Source organism: Triplophysa rosa, linkage group LG23, assembly GCF_024868665.1.
Source record: "Triplophysa rosa linkage group LG23, Trosa_1v2, whole genome shotgun sequence".
Classification (NCBI taxonomy): domain Eukaryota; kingdom Metazoa; phylum Chordata; class Actinopteri; order Cypriniformes; family Nemacheilidae; genus Triplophysa; species Triplophysa rosa.
Genome location: NC_079912.1, coordinates 8570900 through 8592147, shown reverse-complemented (window position 1 = coordinate 8592147; position 21248 = coordinate 8570900). Strand labels below are relative to the sequence as shown.

The 21248-nt window shown below is 37.4% G+C and overlaps 1 protein-coding gene across 4 annotated transcripts in view; it reads left to right on the top strand.

Annotated features, from left to right (window-relative positions):
* The window catches only part of pard3aa (par-3 family cell polarity regulator alpha, a), a 426846-nt gene that overhangs the window by 253921 nt on the left and 151677 nt on the right, over positions 1–21248 (top strand). For all 4 annotated transcript variants that reach the window (XM_057322206.1, XM_057322207.1, XM_057322205.1 and 1 more), the window contains 2 exons: positions 11672–11855; positions 20320–20468. In XM_057322206.1, coding sequence (XP_057178189.1) covers positions 11672–11855; positions 20320–20468 — 333 coding nt within the window. The remainder of the gene's footprint in view (positions 1–11671; positions 11856–20319; positions 20469–21248) is intronic.

Genomic DNA, 21248 nt, shown 5'->3' with positions numbered 1-21248 from the left:
TGGACCTCCGAGACTTGTGAACATGTCTGACTATTTCTTTCTCTAATTTCTGGTCTCCCATTTTCGTTCGGTCCTAGTCGGTTTTCACTTATTTATGTATTGACTCTTTCTGTCACGAATATGTTCTGTGTTTCCCAGTCATTTTGAACTCTTATGTTATTTCCTGTTGTGTGCCATGTTTGTAGTCCTTTGTAGTTTTTCTTGTTAATTAGTTTCCCCACGTGTTTCTTGTTTCCTTTGTTACCCCAGTGTATTTAAACCCAAGTGTTTCCTTTGTTTGGTTGTCGGTCTTTGTTTTATGCTTTATTTAGTCTGTGTTTTACGCTTAGTTCTGTTTTTGGATTACCTTGGTTTGGTTTGGTTTGGTTTGGTTTGGTTTGTCTTGTCTTGTGTGATTTTGATGAAATCTTTTACTGCACGTGCATCCGCTTCCTGCCTGGATTTCTCACCGTTACACTTTCTTTCAAAAAGCACAAGAGTATTTTCCACAGCACCAGGGCGCCAGTGGGGAGGAGCTCTAAAACTTCTCAAAACACTGCACTTCAAAGAGTTTAGCTCTCCATCATTTCAGGAGGTGAACATAAAAGCATAAAGTTTTATAAAGTTTACCACAGGGATGATAGCACCCTTCAGCATTCACAGGCCTGACACATTGTCACATATCTCATAAACTCTGTCAGCTTCTAGATTTTTCCACCTGGTAGGCTTGAGAATTGTTTCTCGCCACTTGTCAGTCATTCACCTGACACGTTTTTTTTTTTTGCACTGGCATGAAGATGTAACAATAACACTTTGCACGTTTAAATGGCCCATCGCTTGCGTTCTAGATGACGGAAGGTCCGTCAAGAAAGTTTACACGCTACAGGACGTGAGAATGGAGCTTTGATGTATGGATTCTGTGGCATTTTTCAAAGAGGTCATTTTGGAAAGGGCTGAGGTGAAGACCTGAGTGACAGAGCATGCTGCATCACTGTCAGGAAAATAGTCTTCAGCTACCACAACTCATTTCAAACATATTTGCTGTCACTGAGTGAGGACGAGACATGGCAGGGTTTCAGCTACAAGGTTAGTGAGATAATGTCATCTCACATGGCTGTTATGACAGTTTGAGATGGAATGAAACATTAAAGCATAAAAACAGTCTGAACTATATCTGAAATAATTGTATAAGGAAAAGAGTTTGTTTATCTTAAAAGTTCCCTTCATCATATATTCATCCTCATGTCAATATAAACCTGCATGACTTTTTCTTCTGCAGAACACAAAACAAGATATTTTGAAGATCCAAACAACATCAACCCCCATTGACTTCCATGTGTATGGACACAAAGCCACTGAGACATTTCCACAAAATATCTTCTTTTGTGTTCCACAGAACAAAGAGTTCTATACAAGTTTTGGGGGGAGGGAGAATAAATGATGACATTTTTATTTTGGGGTGAACTATCTCTTTAAGATCTGTAGCTGCTCACAATGTTTATTGTGCTGACAGATACTGCAGCAACCACAATGAGAGGAGATGGAGAAGGAACGCTGTTTTGAAAATATCACTTACTGTACAATCTCAAAAATCAAGGTTTTACATGATGCCATAAAATAACCTTTTTTTTGGCTTAAAAGATTCCATAAAAACCCCTTTAACATCTACAGAACCTTTCTTTTTCCCAAATGGTTTTTGTAGTTGAAAAAAGGTTGTTTCGATGATTAAAAGTAAGACACGGTAGTTCTTTTGGGCACCTCTGACTAAATTGTTTTTTGGGGGGGACCAAATGGATATGGTGTCCTGTGTCTCCCCAGTTCATCTGTATCGCCTCTGCCAGTGCCTTGTGTATAGTATGATACAATATAACACATTGTGTTATGAATGATGAAAAAACTAGTTGAAATCTGATCTGACCATTCAGACTGAAATGGAGTTTTAAAAATTCAATTCTAATTGGTTTTCAAATGCATGTGGTTGGGTCAGGTTTGTAGAAATTGCATTTCAAGTGGTTTTCTACTGTTTAAACCACAAACAATTAAACATGTTTAAGTCATATCTTTCTTTCTTTCTTTCTTTCTTTCTTTCTTTCTTTCTTTCTTTCTTTCTTTCTTTCTTTCTTTCTTTCTTTCTTTCTTTCTTTCTTTCTTTCTTTCTTTCTTCTCTGCTCATCTTTCTTTCTTTCTTTCTTTCTTTCTTTCTTTCTTTCTTTCTTTCTTTCTTTCTTTCTTTCTTTCTTTCTTTCTTTCTTCTCTGCTCATCTGAGATGTTTCTCTGAGACCTTTCTTGTCTTGTGTGTTATAGCCGCTATAACTGTTACTCTAAGACTTTAAACACTGATAAAATAGCACACAGAGATTCATGATTGATTTGAATTTGCCCTTCACAGCTGTTGATTTAGAGAGAGAAGTGCCTGTAAGTGTGTGACTGAAAAGGTTAGCACCATTAAACAGCAAAAACAGCCACTGTCTAACCAAAAATGGGGATATATGGAAGCTTTAATAGTGCTTAGTGTAAAACGTTGTTTCTGTGACTGGTACTTCTTAGACACTCTCACTAACCGTATTCTGGAGTACAGCGAGGAATATTCTGAATAAAACTAACACTGAATGACAGTCGGAAATGCTTTGTGCACTTGAGGTTATCATAATGGCAGAACATACTAGTATTTAGTCATTTGAACACATTTGAACATATAAGCAGATAGAAGGAAAGATGGAATGTCAGAGGTTTAGTTAATCAGCGGCTGGTGTCAGCGGCAACAACATAAACAAATGTTATGTGGACCAAACCTAACTTTTGGTAGACCTCCGCAAAAAATTGTTTTCATTTAATTGAATACAATTTGTATACAATAAACTATTTATATAAATTAAATATAAAATAAATTGTTATATTATAACCAGCCAGGCATGTGCGTTCATTGAAACCGTGTATACAAGCAGGATTGTGTTATAGGTCATATACTGTATTAGTTATTAAAATACTGTTAAATAAAAATGTATACTGTACATCTACTGTATTCTTATTGTTTTTGTAATTTTAATATATTTTGAAAAGATAAAACAACTTAAAACTGTTGAAATAAGATACAGTCACAGTGTGTGTGTTAGTTGTGAATGGCTGAATAGGCGGGCCATTAATCTGACAGTTGACTGCCATCACATTGATTGGCTGTAGTTCGTGTCAGTCGGATTGATTGGCGGTGGTGCCGGTTGGCTGTCAGTGGAATGAGCTGCTGCCTGTAAAAGTGTGTGAAGATGTAGCGTATACACACTCAGCCTTACATCTATCTAACTGCCACAGTGAGTTCACCTGTCTTAAGGCACTACTATATAGTCTACATGTCAAAGTGGTGGATATAAAACTTGGGCTGAATCGAGTAAGATTTTTCTTTTGCGCTCATTTATCTTTACTTCTACCTTTTACACAAGGGTAAGTCTCTTAAAGGAGCATTTTTTTTGTGGAAAAGTACAGAAAATAAAAAAACAGGAAGTATTACAATACCTGACAGTAATCAGGGTCGGGTTTGATGTGGAGTGCATTAGCACTCTTGCTTGCCGAGAGCAGAACTCCTGCCTAATTGAGGCAGCCAGGAGCATAAAATCACTCTGTGTCTCAAATTGACGACCCTGTCGACCACTTCTGGAAGTGCTGTTTTGCAAAAGTACAGGTTAATGGAAAGAATAGACAGAACAAAGGAAAGTGGAATGGAAAGTTGGCTGTTTGTGTGGTCAGTATTTGGAGCTCAGACGAATGGTGAATGCAGAGGACCTGATGAGAATAATAATAGACAAACACTGGTATCAACACTCACTTCATTAAGGAGAATGGGCAATGAATGCAAATTCTAGAATACTTTTATTTCATAAAATATTTTCTATTTATTTGGTATTTAGGTTTTTTTATATTTGCTGAGCATTTTGCAGCATGACAAACACACAAACAATGTTAATGATATGTAGGAATAGAAGTTATAAATTTATGACAATTAAAAAATGTAAATAGCGTTCTACTTTTTTCCTAGTTTAATTAAATTGTGTTAGTACTACAGTATACTGTATATATTGTTATTATTATAATTATATAATAATATAAATTTGGCACTGTCATTTTTCACCAAAGCAGAGTTCCAACTACACTGTAAAAAAAGTTGCCTTATTTTTTCAAGTGTGATAAAAATTGGTTTTATAAGTCCTTTCGTCGTCCATTTGAAATGTTTTATGTTTTTACATTACTTCAACTCAGTTAAGAAATTGTAAATTATTTTATATAAAGAGATACTTCACCCAAACATGAAAATTCTGTCATCATTTACTCACCTTTGAGTTGTTCCAAATCTGTATACATTTTTTTGCTCTGATGAACACAGAGAAAGATATTTGGAAGAATGCTTGTAACCAAACATATTTTGCCCCCCATTGACTACCATAGTAGGAAAAAATACAATGGTCATCAAAAGTGCCCCAAAACTGTTTGCTGACCTACATTCAAAATGTCTTCATTTGTGTTCAACAGAACAAAAAACAACAACGATAAAGTAATTTTTCCTACTATGGTAGTCAATGGAGGGCAAGATCTGTTTGGTTATAAGCATTCTTCCAAATATCTTTCTCTGTGTTGATCAGAAAAAAGAAACTTATACAGATTTGGAACAACTCGAAGGTGAGTAAATGATGACAGAATTTTCATTTTTGGGTGAAGTATCCCTTTAAACACAGAAGGATATTTAGAAAAATGTTTTCAGATTTCTCGGGCACCATTGACTACCATAGTAGGACAAATTTAAATGGTTGTTAAAGGTGCTCCACAACTGTTTGTTCTCCTAGATTCTTCAAAGTATATAATTTTGTGTTCAACAGAACAAAATATATATGTATATTTTATTTTTCCCTAATGTGGTAGTCAACAGTGCTCCAGTAATCTCAGTTGCTAACATTATTGCGTGAATATAAACAAACTTTTACTTACCAAATTTGATGACAGTCTATGTTTCAATCTTGTGTCGAGAAGTTTCCATCATGGCCAACAAACATCTTCAGTCAGCTTCATGCTGCACAAGATCTTGCGGTAAATACTGAGAACGCGAACGTGATTGCTACTGAATTGACTCAACCGTGTTTTTAAGTCGAGGCGACAAATACTCTTGTCAAGTCAATTTACAAACTAGTTGAGACAGTAAAAACTTAAGATGTTAAGTTGAATGAACAAATTCAGAAACTGCAAGTTGAGTCAGCTTAAGAAAATGAAGTAGAAATAACTAAACTGCTGAATAATTTTTACAGTTCACTTCCCTTTCATCATAAATCCTGACACCGTGACATTCTTTTCCTCAAGGTACGTTTTTCTAAGCATATGTTCTCTCTTGTGAACGATACTGTACCAGGAATAGACTGACAGAGATATGTAGGGAATTGCATCAGGCTAACAGCACCCCCTCAACCTCCCTCGGCTTGCCTTAAGTGCTTCGTCTGTGCCAGTCACACTTGGACACCCGCTGTATTCATACGCCGATGAAGACTAAAGGATAATGAGAGCTGTTATGCTAACAGGTGGAGGGTTGATGGGAGATAACAGATTAAACAGTGACCAGAGAGAGAGAGTCTGGATAGAGAGACCTGCTCTGACAGCAGTGGCCACCTTTGACTGTCCTCCATGATATCGATGTGCCACACACTTATCAGGAGACCTGCTTTTAGGGAAGAGCTGTTCAAAATCATTCTTGGAGGGCCTGGATGTCCCATAGATTTTAGGGCAGTCTGCTCTTAAACAGGGGCGGTGCTAGGGCTGGGCTAAGGGGGCTGAAGCTCCAAAAGTTTTCAGTAAAGCCCCTAATGTTTCATTACCATGCCGTGTATGAATCACTTAGGGGCCGTTTACGTTTTGCGTCTTCTGCGTGTCCACCCATGGGTAAATGTGAGTATGTCCTTCTTCGTAAAACAATGTAGAGTGTAAAACAACTCTACTCTCCCAGCAGCTTCTGTGGCGTAGACCCGTGATGAGTAGTATTGATGCAACATATGAATGCAAGATCGAATCCACCTTTTGCCGAACTACATTCACATCACATATTTAATCATTTTAGTACATATAATCATTTACACTCTTATTATTATTGTATAATGTGTATTGTACAACATTACTTGTTTACCTTGCTGTGTCGAAACGGAATGAAGTTTAATTTATATGGACTCTGAATGAGCTCGTCAATATCAATCTAATTGAGATGGCCAAACAAAAGAAAGAAGGCTGGATTTGCTATGGACAGAAGCCGAGGTTAAGGTCTTCTTTGACTGTGAAAGATCCAGCGCGATGTAAGTAGCTAAATGTTTAATAACGGTTTTATCAAATGTTAGGGCCATTCACATGTTGCGTGTAAAAACACGTGCAAAACACTGGCTGCGTCGCTTTTGCATTCTTTCTATATTTAAGTTATATTTTAGGGTCGTCTTGCCTTTATTTTTTTATAGGACAGTGGAGAAAAGACATGAAAGCTTTGATTAGAGACAGGGGAGTGGGACCAGCAAAAGACACTTGAGAAGGGAATCGAACTCGAATCGGGCTGCAAGTACACTGGCACTATACAGTATATCGGTGCACTAACCACAGGGCTATTGGTGGCGACGCATTTTTCCCTCTTTCTGGCGCTTCGGAGTTGTGCTCCCTTGGGGTCTGTCGTTACTATTTGAGCACGATTGACACGCATTAACATTTAAATAACAAACCTGAGTAAACAACCAATGTCCAGTAATGCGCAACGCAGTCGTGAACAGACTGATGTGGCCCGTTAAAAGTTGTTGCATATGGGCCCGGACCTGACTTGCTATGCCAGTGTGTATGTATTCGAACACATATGTGGAGGTGTCTGGGCTAAGCCCCGGATATCCACTCACCTTAGAACCACCCCTGCTCTTAAACACCTACATTTTTAAGTAATTCTAAGGATCTTAAAGTGATAGTTCACCAAAAAATGAAAAGGCTGTCATCATTCACTCACCCTCTTATCATTTCAAACCTGTATGACTCTCTTTCTTCTGCAGAACATAAAAGAAGATATTTTGAAGAATGTTGGAAACCAAACAACGGCGAAACCCATTCACTTTTATTGCATGGACACAAAACCAATGCAAGTCAATGGGTACCGCCTTTTTTCTGTTACCAACATTCTTCGGTTTGTCACAAGTAGGTCCAGGAATGTAATTTTTTTGATGAAAGTCCATTTTCATGTCTCTATGAACTACATTTATTAATTATCTACAGTATATGGCATTGAATGGTCCCCATATTTGTGGAAGATATGTTCTGGAACACATGACGGTGAGATTGTGGCATCAAAGACCCTCAATCTCAGTGGTGTGCTTCTTGATTTCCCCCGACCACAGCAAGTCACTGTGGACATGAAAGACCATTGGACCATTGGCTTACTTCCTGGGAAAAGTTGAACTTATTGTTGATGACTTTATTCCTGAATGCACAGGAGGTTGTTATTAAAACCACATGTTGGCCTATTTCTTTCATTTAAATGTTTTTTTTGGATTACCGGATTACCGAAAATTGAATTATATTTTGTCAGTGACAGAGGGAAAATGAAACCTGCATGTTCCCGCAAGCCTGTTCGTTGAAGACCAGATTTTAACTGACCATGTTTGCATCTTGAAACTTGCAATGTCAAGTTTGAGCTCTCCTAAAAGCCTTTGGTAGATTGAAATCTTGGTCTCTGTAAATTGCAAATAATCTCTTGCCTGTTTTATCGAAGCACACTTTGTTGGAACATGCCTGGAACAAATCATTGGCATGACATTAAACCTTAAAGTCAATGATTTTGGGTGCAAGTGGCATTTTTTGGCTGTATTGGACCTTTCTTTAACATCTTGCCACATGTGTTGTGTTTTACATGCTTCTCTCTATCATAAGAAGTTTTTGGGATGGATTGAACCCACCAGGGCAAGTTCTTTTACCTCAGGTTTTTCCAAACTCAAGTCTACTGTGATACTTTGCATTTTTCGTTATGACTAGATCTATCAGTTTACCAGTGCATGTGACCACACATATAGAGAAACTGTGAAGGGGAGGAGCGTAGGACCAAAAAAGCCAACATGAGCCTCACCGATGAGTGACACTTAACCGTTGAGCATCCTAAAGATAGCTTGAAGCTCTCTTTAAGCACATTAAGGAAAGTTTATTTATTCAAACCCCATTCTGAGGGTCCAAAGCTTCTTCACCCATCAGTCTGTTCTATTCATTGTCTTGACTCCAGACCCGGGAAAAACAAGCATGAGGGCTCTATTTGATCAAGAAGAGATTCCACTTGGGTTTGTTTGATCACTGTGTGATTAAACACAACAGCGGTCCGCATTCCACCATCAGCACCCCGCAAGGAGAATTTCTGTTTCGTTGTGTGGTTTAAACAGAAGACGCACTTACAAACACAAACGGCTCCTTTATGTGACCCAACAGCCTGGGAAAGATGTGCACGATAGCCTTGATGTTTATCCCTCGGATGACCTCAATTAAATGTCCTCGGGATGTAAGCATGATGCGAACGTTTGGATAACTTCAACAATTAAACAAAAGCATGATGTGTTCAGCTTTTTTGGGCAAAGCAAGACCTTTCGGTTTTTTCTCGAGCCACCCAGTGTAAAGTCAAACATGTGGATTGTTTGTCTTTCATTGTGAAGTTTATTGTTCAATGAATTTCGTCATAAATGGCTGATACTGAAAAGGCAAATGGAATCGGAACATGTTTGCTAATGTTTCCCATGGTTGTTAAGTTGTTGCAATGGCTGATGCAATCCCTCACGGTTCATGCAGACCTAAATTACTTTTAACCCCACCGTGCTTCGCTCTCATCCGCGCTCTGGATAATGGATCTAGACAAGGTGCCAAGCGGGTGTCAGCGGGATTTGTCAGTCGCTAACACTTTCCCTCCAGGACCGAGCTCTGTTCTCGAGAACATCCAGTAGAGCTTTTCTAATACATCAGTCCCAGCTGCTTACAGGGCAGGTACACCCCCGCACCTTTACAATCCTTCGAAATTAGCCAGCTAGTGTGGAAGCTGCTTTACTTCTTTTTTCCAAGTCAACGACTTGCGTGTCATTGGTGCCTCTTCTATAGATGTCCTTTACGCCATTTAGCATAGCCGAGAGTAATGCCACAAATTTTTCCTTGTATAGAGAATTCAACACTTGTGCTAAAAGGTCATAGGAAGGAACAGTTTTAATGCAAGTACATGAATGCATTCAGCAGTAAAAGCCAATTAAAACCATGTTCTGCATGAGCTAAAATGACCTCGCGTGGACCTTCCGCCGCTATCAAGACCATCGTTTTTACTGTGGATTTAATTGTGGTCGTTACTTGCATGTTGAAATGGCATTGCGGTGCTATTATTATGCTTTTCTCTTTAAAATTCCATGTGTATTACTGCTGTAATCTGTTGGGCTTTGGCAATGTCTCGCAGTTTCTGTTTAGATGAAATTACGCTACTGTGAATTCATGTTCACACTGTCGCGCACACACAAACCTTTTTGTATGCAATGACAAAGGTTTTCCCAAGGACGAATTTTGTAATTCCTGACCCACTACTGAGTGTCTCTGCAGTATGATCTTCTGGTAGAGAGAAAGTGTGTGTGATACGCTGATGCAACTATTCGGTAACTTCTCCATCGGTGGTTGCATTGAGATCCAAGCTCTGGGGTCCTGAACCTCTTGCGGATCCTTCACCCGGCCCTCTCTCCACAGGGAAGGACCGCCTGCAGCATCAAGGCCTCTCGCACATGTCCTTGCAACCTCGAGAACCACCATAGGGATGTGCTTTTCTTTCTTCACGTTGATGAAACCTAATGAAACTTCTCAGAGGTTTTTAAGGAAGCTTTTATTGGCAAACGTTGCAAGTGTTCTGACTGGCTCTGTTCTTTGCCTGAAATTCTATATCTAGGCTGAAAAAGGGCTTCAGGTGTCTCAAGGGAAAATGTGGTGAATATTAGTTTCTCAGACTAAAATCAGACGAACGTTTTGTTTGGTTCTTCTTGTGTGCGAGTTGAATGATTTAACAAGGAAAGTTTAGCACACATAACCATTAATGTCTTGAGTTAAAGATAACACGTTCTCACACGTCAGGGCTGTAATTCTGTTTACTGTCAAGAGTACTACTATTTACTACTATGTTCTGATTCCCGTACAGTAAACTGACATAACAAAACATTTCTAATGTACATTACTTAAAATGTTATCCAAAACCACATCATCTTATCCAGTTTCAATGCTAAATATTTACAAATGGCTCATTACAGTGTTGCAACTAAAACATGTCTTTGGAGATGCTGCTGAAAACAAAAGGTTGTCTTTTATTTTATTTTATTTTACTTTTCAAATTTTTATTTTATTTTTTAATGTTATATTTTATTTCATATAATACTCATATAATATTATTATTTTAAATAATTAGATATTATTTTCTTTTACTTTTTTAATTAACAATAATAATACTTTTATTATTAATAATATTATTATTTGCAGTTGATACTTTTGTTTATCTATATATGTATTCCTGGCAGATGCTTTTTCTCATCCAAATAATACACATATTGTACACATAAACCAGCTAGCTAAGTTCCTCTAAGGACAGTATTACAGTTGTGTCAATACAAACCTTAATAATTATTTTCTAAAGTGATGCAATGTTTCTTTTACATGATGGTTTTTACCCTGTGCTGCTTTCATTTATTTCAATAAGATCAAATCTCTGTATTGGCCATTAGACTAAACAGCCTTAGATTGCAAAAGCTAAATTATGAAATGAGAACCTGACTTTTCCTCTGCTAAGTTCACTCTTTTCACCCCCATTCACTTTTTGTTTTCAGTTTTTAGCGTGAACTCCAAAAATATGACCTGTTTGTAACAAACGTCCTGTCTAAAGTGCTTATAATTGCTATCACATGTTAAAGCCCAACAATACAACACATTAAACCCTCATTTATTTCTATTAAAGTAAATTTGTTGTCTGGAGCACGCTGGAAATACATTTGAGTTATATTTTCCTGGGATAAAGCCAGGGTTGTTCATCTAGCAGCAATTACACGTGATTGCTCTTAAAGCTGCTAAAGTTGCAAAATGACTTATTGTTCAAATAAACAAACGCTGAAAGAACCTAGCGGAACTCCAGAAGTTCACGTTTGGATGAAAATCCCTCATTTTAATTGTAAACAAGTGGATTTGGGTTGTTTTGCTCAAGAATTTACCTTACACTCCATCTGTTTTGTAGAGAGTTTTTAAGGTTTGTTGACATACACCAAGTGGCTTCTGTTTATGTGTACCTACGTTTCCTCATATAATGCCTGCAGTTAGTAAACCATGCAACCGAATTAAAATGTAATTGTTGCATATACAAGTACGGTAGTTGTTGTACAATGCATAAATATTTATATTGGACAGCATGAGCATGGTGTATGTATATTTTCGTAAGCGTGCATGCAAGAAAATCCATTTTAAGCTGCTTGCCATGTTTCAGAAACAGTACCGAATACACGCAATGTTGCATTGGTGAGGTTTTGTTTACCCAAAGTGTCTCAAGAAGTCATTCACTGACCATCACAAACTCAATACACATTTGTCCTCCAGATCAGTGAAGCGACTCTCAAAAACTAACAGTCGGCAGAGGTTTGACACCATAACTATCATATTTTTCTTTCCCAGGTAACTACCAGCTGTCCCCCACCGTGAACATGCCAAGAGATGACACCGTCATCATTGAAGATGATAGGCCACCTGTTCTTCCTGCCCGCTTGTCTGACCAATCATCATCGAGCTCACACGATGACATGGGATTTGTGACAGAGATGCCTGACTGGCCCAAAGATGTCCAGATACAGGAAGAGAGGTAGGAACGGAAATATTCTGAGACCTCAACGAGAATAATGGGTTGAATTAAATATACTATATTTAAATTAATGTTATATAGACCACTTAGGATGATGTAAACAACGATGGTTCAACGCTGGTCCAGAAGAACTTCCTATTTCCGTTATGTAACACTACACAATGTTTGAACAAAAAACAACCAACAGAACGTTTATAACCGAAACAAAATGTTAAACGAATATCTTTAAGATTTTATTATACATGTAAGATTTAAAAATAAAATTGCTAAAAATGAAACTGGAAGTGCCCAGTGTTTACAATTTGAGAAGTTGTCTATAGAGACATGTTTGAAAATATTGTTGCACACAGTGAATTGAATTTAGGATTGGCTGACGTGTTTTTATTTATGTTTTGGTATTTTTTCACTGCATTTACTAAAAAAATGTTTTTTTGTCGTTGTTGTTATTTTTACTTAAAAACTACTAATAGGAAGGGCACTTTTGTTACTTAAACACAATATTTATAATCACGTGAGTTTGTGAAAACCAAGCTAAAGTCTTTTTTGTCTTGTTTTTTATAAAATCATCCTACATAATCTAAATAACATTATTTGAAAAGTATAATCTTTATATCGACTTAAGCAAGTCCATTCAAAGATTAATGTTTAGGAAGCTAGCTTCCAGTTTTATCTGTGCAAAATAATAAAATGTAGTGCCAGGTAAATCATTATTTTAAAGATTTGTCATATTATAATTGAAATTTGGATTAGTGTATCTCACAAATTACATTATAAACACTTTAAGTAAAATTTTGTAAAGTAGTAAAACTATATAAATTCAAATGCTCACATCATATTGATATTGTTCTGCATTTCCGTATATTGTACAGTATGTAGTCCTGTTGTTAAAAGATTAAATCAAGTTGTACTTAACAAATTAAAATGTATCGCATGCAGTGAAATTAAGCTGTGATTTTAAAGAACCGTACTGTATTAGTTAATTGAACTAAATTGAACAAGCACCAAAAATTCTTTCTTATTGTCCCCCTTAAATAACATTAGACTTAACATTGAGGGCTGTATGGCTGTATAGCTAAAGCTACTGTACTTCTAACACAAATTCAAACATCATCCAGAGAGCTTCTTGCATTTACTTTTACGACTTGTTACGTGATGGCTAGTCACGACTGATCCACTTGTATTTAGTACTAATGCAAAATCGCTGCAGATCCGTGTTAAAGCGCACCTTCCAGCCGCACCCGATACATCACCCCATCAAAACCGCAAAAACAAAAGCAAAGGCTCATTTTTCACCGATAATGCATTTTTTCACACAGACAAAGCTGAGTCATAATCGTATGCATTATTAAAATGTTTGGCATTCAATGATTCATAGGTGAACGTTGATTGACCCGGGCTAATGTTGTATGATATCTAGTCTGTCATAAAGCCCAAATCGCTGCTCATTATGTTTGCACACAGCGGTGAAATTTGAGAGCTGATAAATAAATCAGGCTGGTAATGGTGTTTTCAGTAACGTCCCGCTGTGATGGTGACAGCTGTCAGGCCCCAGCAGTGAGAACAAGCCGTGCTCTCCAGGTTCCAGGTTTTGACTTAAGTTTAATGTTTGTGGCTTGAAACGGGTGTGGAAACATATTGTGGAGCTGTTCCTTTGTGTTTAGTAATGTATATCTTCTGTGTGGATGCAAGTCTCTCGGATATTTCCAGGAAATTTCAGTTGGAATTTTATTTAGTTAGTTCAAATGTTGGAAATGTTTTTATAATTAATTTTATTAGTAAGACAAGGCAAGTGCTTTATTCAAAGTGCTTTACATAAAAATAATTTAAATACTGATGGTAATATGATGATTTAGTTACCGCTTTAACATGACTACTGAAACTAAGTTCTGACTCCATAATCACACCAAGATTCTTGACTTGATTTTTTCACCTTGAGAACTTCATCTTTGTTTCCAAATGCGATGACTTCAGTTTTCTCCTTGTTTAACTAAAGAAAGTTTTGGCACATCCAACTGTTCATTTCATCAATGCATTGGCAGAGAGAGTCAATGGGGCTGTAGTTATTTGGCGATAAGGCTAGGAAAATCTGGGTGCCATCTGCATAGCTGTGATATGCAATTTGGTTATTTTTCATTATTTGACTCAGTGGGAGCATATACAGTACAGGCTGAACAAGAGTGGCGCAAGAATTGAGCCTTGCGGGACTCCGCATGTCATTGACATCCTCTTAGACTTATGCTCTCCTATACTCACATAATAACCTCTCCTATCTAAGTATGACCTGAACCATTTGAGGACCATCCCAGAAAGCCGGACCCAGTTTTCTTTTCTCTCTAGAAGTATGCTATGATCAACAGTGTCAAATACAGCACTGAGATCTAACAGTACCAGCACTGATATTTTGCCAGAATCAGAATTTAAGCGAATATCATTAATTATCTTTATGAGCGCTGTCTCTGTGCTGTGATGTGGCCTGAAACCAGATTGAAACTTGTCTAGGTATCCATTTGAGTTTAAGTAGTTGTTCAGCTGATTAAAAACAACCTTTTCAATAATCTTACCTATGAAAGGAATATTTTTGTGTAGTAATAGTGCCATAACTATTCATACTATTTATACTATTCAATCAATTTTATATGGATAATAGAAAATGTATGCGGTTTCAACGAAGTCATGAGTCTTTGTGTGTCCCTGATTTCATGCCTGTTAGACTAAAAGAGGGTTCTAAAGCAAGGGACCTGAGCAATTCATTTCTGTCCACTTTCAATCTCTTCCCTCAGTCCCATGAGAAAACTGACTTGCTTTCCCACAGTCCTTTTCATAATCTGTGTCTCTCTCTTCTAATAAATTACTTCATTTCTGTATTTTCTTGTTTATGTGATGTCATATGTTTGTCCTCTGGGATTAAGACCGTGACTGTGCTGTTATTCACAAACACACGCATATATGCAAACACATACACATGCACATACAAACACTTGGCAGAAGTGTGCATCAGCACTGCCTCAGGCTAGTCTGAATTATTCATGCATCAGAGACCTTATACGTTCACAACTCTCTCTTTCTCTCTTGCTCTCACACATTTTTATACACTCTCCATGCAAATTTATGACTAAATTAACTGAGTAGAAGACACACATGCATATCTCTCAGTGATTAATCAGCTTTTCTGTGCATTTATACACATATATGAAAACAGATGTCATAGCAATTACACCCACAGGAGGGCGTTACCAAAAGGAAATGAAAACCTTACACATTTACATTTATTCATGTGGCAGACGCTTTTATCCAAAGCAACTTACATTGCATTGTATTATACATGTGCAATCCCCTGGGACCGAACCCATGACCTTGGCATTGCTAGTGCCATGCTCTAACCACTGAGCCACAGCAAAGCCTTACACCTTACACGTATGATGTTCAGAATGGTATACTAACTTAGTGTACAATACATACTTTAGTTCATTGTGAATTTTTATAATCCAGTTTTGTCAATAATCCAATAATGTATTAATAATAATAATAATGTGTAATAATGTAGTTATCTAATGTTAACAAATAAAACCTTATTGTTTTCTGTGAAGGTACACACACCAGCTGCGCCATGTGGTGTCTGGTGGTGGCGCTCCGCTACAGATCTGTTTGGAAATAACAGAAAAAAACAGCGCATTAATACAAAAAGCCTTATTTGTTACTCAATTCTACCACATTAATAGCAGACAGTTAGAAACAGTTAGCCCAATTCCGTGGGATACCTGAGGACTTGGCAACCCTGAATACAATACACTATTTCATGCAGTGTACTCGGTTCACTTTTTTAAATGTAGTACGGTAGGTCATCCAGGTATTACACACATACAGAACATTTGCATAATGGGCACATACTGCAGAAATATTAAACATAGTACAAGTGTGCTTTTCCAGTCATAGCCATACACATTCTCTTTCTTTCTTTTCATGAAGGATGCCCTCTCTCAGCTGTTTATGGGCGCACGCATAGAAGCGTATCGCTCATTAATGCATTAGTAGGGCTACTCACAAGACAAATGGTCCTTTAGGAAGGCCAAACCACAATCTACACAAGACACATGAATAAAGTGACCTAGTTACAGTACAGCAACACATTCAGCAACCACTTGTTTGTGCACATGTGTGTGTTAGTCATGAATGCATGCATGTTGCATTAAAGCAGCCTTGCATCCCTTGAGACTATGCTTATCAATTACATTTACATTTTTTGTTACAATTAATAAATATGTTTAATGTTAAAATACATATAATGCAATAAATTATGTGAGTGAGTGAGTGAGTGAGTGAGTGAGTGAGTGAGTGTGTGTGATGGTCAGTTTGTTGTTCGTCGTCCATGACAGGTCTAAGCCACGGGTGAGTCGAGTGATGTGATTATATTACAATCCTGTTTAAACATGGCTCTTTGAAATACTTGATTCTGATTGGTCAACTGCAGCATTTCACAGTCATTATAGTATTATTTATAATGACCATTAAACTTTATAATTGACCGTTGTCCCATGTATCCTATCTGTATGATTTCTATAGCTGTGCTAGTTTAATGTCTCCCATATCTTATTCTTACCTAATGAAGTCATTTAAACGCAAAGTAGTTTATTTTGCTGTGTACAGTTTGTTGAATGACCATTGCGCCCACCTTGTGTAAACCTCATTGTTTATATATGGCCGGTTGAGTGTATATTGAGTTATTTGTTAGTTTGTACATCGCTATATGTGTTCTATCGCACACATCTATTGCAAACCCTATCTCTTGTGTGTGTGTGTGTGTTTTATTGTTTGCACTGTATGCTGCCGTGTGCTGTACTGTTAATTACACTTTCTCCTTTCCCTAAATGCTAATCGATCCCTGTTGGGTATGAATATTAACATCGCACAGCACCATGCTGTTGTTCCAACATCTTCAACATATTGCAACTTTCCCATCTCCGTTGTGTATGTTCACCTCCCAGATGTTTTTCACATTTTACTCTCTAGAGTTTTCACCATATTGGGGGATCAAATTTGTCTCAACAGGCATTACACTCTTCCTAGAACATGCATATAACACAGAACAAACATGCATATAACACAGAATTGTTTTTTTAGTTGAGAACGGAGCTTTATTTTTATTTTTTATTTACACATTAGGACAACTAAAGGCATCAGACAAAAACGTCGACTTCAGATGTCTCAATCACTCGTTTGCTTTGTATTATAATGTCATGTTATGTAATGTCATGTAATATAATTCATCGCACATTCTTAAACCTGCTGCTGTGACTCCTGTCATTAATGTTAATCAAAGAACAAAAGAAAAGAGGAATTCAGTGTGTTTTGTAGCTTTAATTCTGTATCTGATTTAGAATTTAGCATTAAAGACTGTAAAATGTTTCAGAACTTAATTCAATTTCTGTCTATTTTCTACCTGTTAGACATGATAGCTCTTATTCATTCATACATAAAATGATGTTGTTAAAGAAATCTGTTGTTTCTACATTAATTTGGAGATTAAATGTGAAATTATTAGAATGTAAAAGTATATTTAAAAACATGAATGTTCTGTGTGATTAATAAAAATGTGTGATTAATCAGATACATTTTTTTATCGATTGACAGCTCTAAACATAGCATATCATAGCATATCATAGCATAACATAACATAACATAACATTATGATAATGTAAAAAATTATTTTATCATCTTAAAATTTAAAGAAATTGTTTAATTAAAAGAAATCTTACTGTACGTGTGTGTGTGAGAGAGAGTCACTAATTGCAGTCTTTAATATGCTACAGGAAAGAAAAATAATTACAACTGGGTTTAAAATGAAGTGAGAGAGTCTGAAGAGAATACATTGACCTTATCTTCCGTATAGGTCTCGCTCGCTCTCGATCTCCCTGTATTTGCGTACATTCATTGAGTCGATATCCGCACACATACAATGAAGCATCATAACATCACGATCAATACCAGCAACACACATCTACCCTTAATAAAACACATCCCACACATCCACGTGTCACGCGCACGTCGGGCGCTTCCCATCACACTTTTGATCACAGCAGTGTTTCAGCGGTCGAGAACAGATCAGTATCGAACATGTAGAACCAAAGCAGACCAAGCTGGTGTAATATAATGGCCCCTATTATTTGTGGAGAATTTATTTTGCAGTCTCAATACCTTGGAAGTGCAACTATAAGTTGTTTGTATCCTTTAAACCTTATTTCGCTCCCATGCTGTTTCCAAAGTTCAGGCGCGCTTTCACGATTTACAACAGAGCTCCTATTGGTCTGCAGTGAATTACAAACAGCAAGAAACACTCTCCAAGTAAAAGGATGTGTGACTTAAAACACTAAAAGGAAAAAAATAAGACAAAAGAAAAGTGTTTTTTTTAAATCGTGCGTGTGGGATTTTAGCATGCGACTCACAGGAATGAGCTACGGCTGTGTTTTGACACTTTCAAAATCCCCGGGACGCAACTTTGAGATGCAGTTTAAGATGTGTCTGCCTCTGCTTCCATTTGTTTAGGATGAGAGAATATGTGGTGAGAAAAATGTCTCCAATGCCTTTTAAACTTTTTAAGCTCCTCTTGAAAAAAGTTGCATTGCTTTGAAAGTAGACGTTGTAAAGTTACACCAACATTGGATGTAGTGAAACTTGTCAAAGCAGAGAACGTTTGCTTTAAAGTGTTTTTATACTATAAATATAAAATATTACAAATTTGAAGAAAAGTTTTATGGTACGCTGAGGTACATTCACGTGAGATGAAAATACAAACTTGACGAACACTCCAGCAGCTGTTGTGTTGGCCGGTGACGTAAACAGAAATGATTTAATGCACTTTTAATGAACCGGATTCCAGCTTTAAAGTGTAAATGTTTCTATATTTCCATTTAAGTAACTCTTTATAGGATTATTTATGAAAAGTCAAGACATGCCGAGATGAATTAGTCTCAGAACAAATATGCATGTTCATTTGTTAATAGAAGCAGCAAGAAATAATTTACATTACGTTCTTGTCACGGTCCTGCCTTCCTGGTTCTGTATTTCTAGTCGTGTGGCAGGATCGGGTCGGAGCCCTTAGGTTCTATGTGAGAAAGCCATGAGATGTTTATGTTTTTGACATCTCATGTGTTTTCTCGTGTCTCGTCATTTGCCCCGCCCCTCTCATTTCATGTATTGCTTCCCTTCCGTGTCTAATGTTTCCCACCTGCCCTAAATCGATATCCTTCATTTGTCTTACCTATAAATGCCCTCATGTTTCTTTGTCTTGTGCTCGTGCATTGTACAATGTTACGTATCTGGATGTCCTGTGTTTTGCTTGTAGAGTGTCCTGTCCCTAGCCGTGCCCGTGTTCTGTGAGTGTTGTGTTCTACCCTTGTCGTGTGTTGAGTTAAGACGTTTGGTCATGTCCTTTAGTTTAGTTTTTACTGTTCTTGTTTTCGTTTTGCCCCCTCGTGGGAAGTCTTTTGTTTTGTATTCAGTTCTCAGTTCTGTTTTCCCCATCGAGGTTGTTTTGTTTGTGTTTTTGTTATTAAAGTCTTGTTTCATTAACCCCTTCACTGCCTGCCTGCATTTGGGTTCTTCCACCACTCCGAGTCCTTGACAGTTCTAATATACGTAAATAATAGAAACATATTGGCTAGTTTACCCTTCTTAAAAATACAGCTATATAACGTTGCATATGCAACGCGTCCTTATCTTTTCTCAGGAACATGCTGTGTGAGTTTGTGTCGTGAAGTATTGAGGGATGAATAATACATCCTCAGTTTGTTTGTTGTGCATCTTGTTACTGTAGGGATTGATAGAGGTCTAATTCAGGGCATTGTTTATTGTTTAGAGGTAAAGCATGATTTTGCCTCAGGGATGGAAGAAAAGTGAGCAATTAAAGTGACCGGCTGAATGGGGTTTTGTGAAGTAGAGCTCTGTCTAAAGTGGACCCCTGCTGAAAAACATCTCTATCTCTTCTTTTTTCTGTCTTAGCTATCTCTGTCTTCTTCTTCAAAAAAGTTTTTGCTTCGTATTTCTTTTTATTTTGTAATTCAAAATTGAATTCAATTTTAATAAAAAAATTTCCTTGGATCTTTTTCTGCGTGGTTCAAGGCTGTGAGAGACATATAGTAAGTTTGATGGGTTGTCATGTTCAGAATAAAAAAGCACCGAAAGCTAATGTTGTGAAAGGTTTGTCACTCAAAGCCTTGTTTGCATTTGTGAAACGTAAAGTACAAGATCTGGCTGGACAAAGTCTACAATTTCCATTCAACCAATATTAGTGCAAATATGCACAAAGCCAATTCAGTTCATTTGATTGATAACATTTAATGTATGTTCCTCTTTTAGCTCAACTCATAAAGCATGAAGCTAATAATGTCAACGTAATTTCGAATTTTGTGTAAACACGTCTGCCAAATGTGTAAACGTAATGTGTTTTTCCTCTCTCATTCTGTTTTAGTTCACTCAGTCCTGACGCAGATATGGATGACATGTTTCTCCGGGAGGGCTTCGGTCGGCAAAGCATGTCGGAAAAGCGAACCAAACAATACGCCGATGCCGCTCAACTAGAAATGATCAAGAATCGCAAATCGAAGAGTATGGACCTAGGTAACGTTCTCATTTGAATTCTGCAATTCCTAGAACCACTTCCTGTCTCTTGCCTTGCTACTTCCTGTTCCCTACCGACTGAGCAGTGCAGTGTATCTGCCGGCTGATGGGTATACCAAACCTGAAAGTGTAGAGAACAGACAGTTGTTATATATTAAATTCATGAGTTTAGATATCATAAACAAAATATTAATGTTCTAACTTCGAGACTGGTTGGCAGGAACTCAAGGACAGGTCAGGGTTGTTGAGAGCGTGAGGCATCACTCCCATGCCCCTTCTCAGGGGATCCTGTGGCCTTTGCCGCATGGTCGGGTGGCTAATCGGAGGAGATAAAACATCTCTTTCATCCTTCGCCTCCTCTCTTTTATCCTCAGTCAACATCAGGACCATGGTCCCTTGAGACATGACCAATGCCCGTTGAGTCAGAAATATAAGACACACTTGGGACATGTTTCCCCCACAAGCGTAGTCTTTACATTCAGCAGCAAAGGTCAAATGGGTGGAAGATGTAATAATAAAGAAAGAATAATAATAAATAATAAATGAAGGCACAGTTTAGTGTTATTTAAATGCATTTGAGCGTCCTTCAGTGGATGGTAATGTGACAAATTGATCTTTGGATGTTAAGACTGTTCTGCGTTGTAAAAAATGTGCAAAGTATGTCCAATGCTAAAACACTTATGTCTGTACTAGTTAACAGAGTAAACATCTATAAACTCTTAGGAGGTGCAGTTTTCTTTACTCGGTACATTTGTACCCCAACACACCTGCCTATTTTGA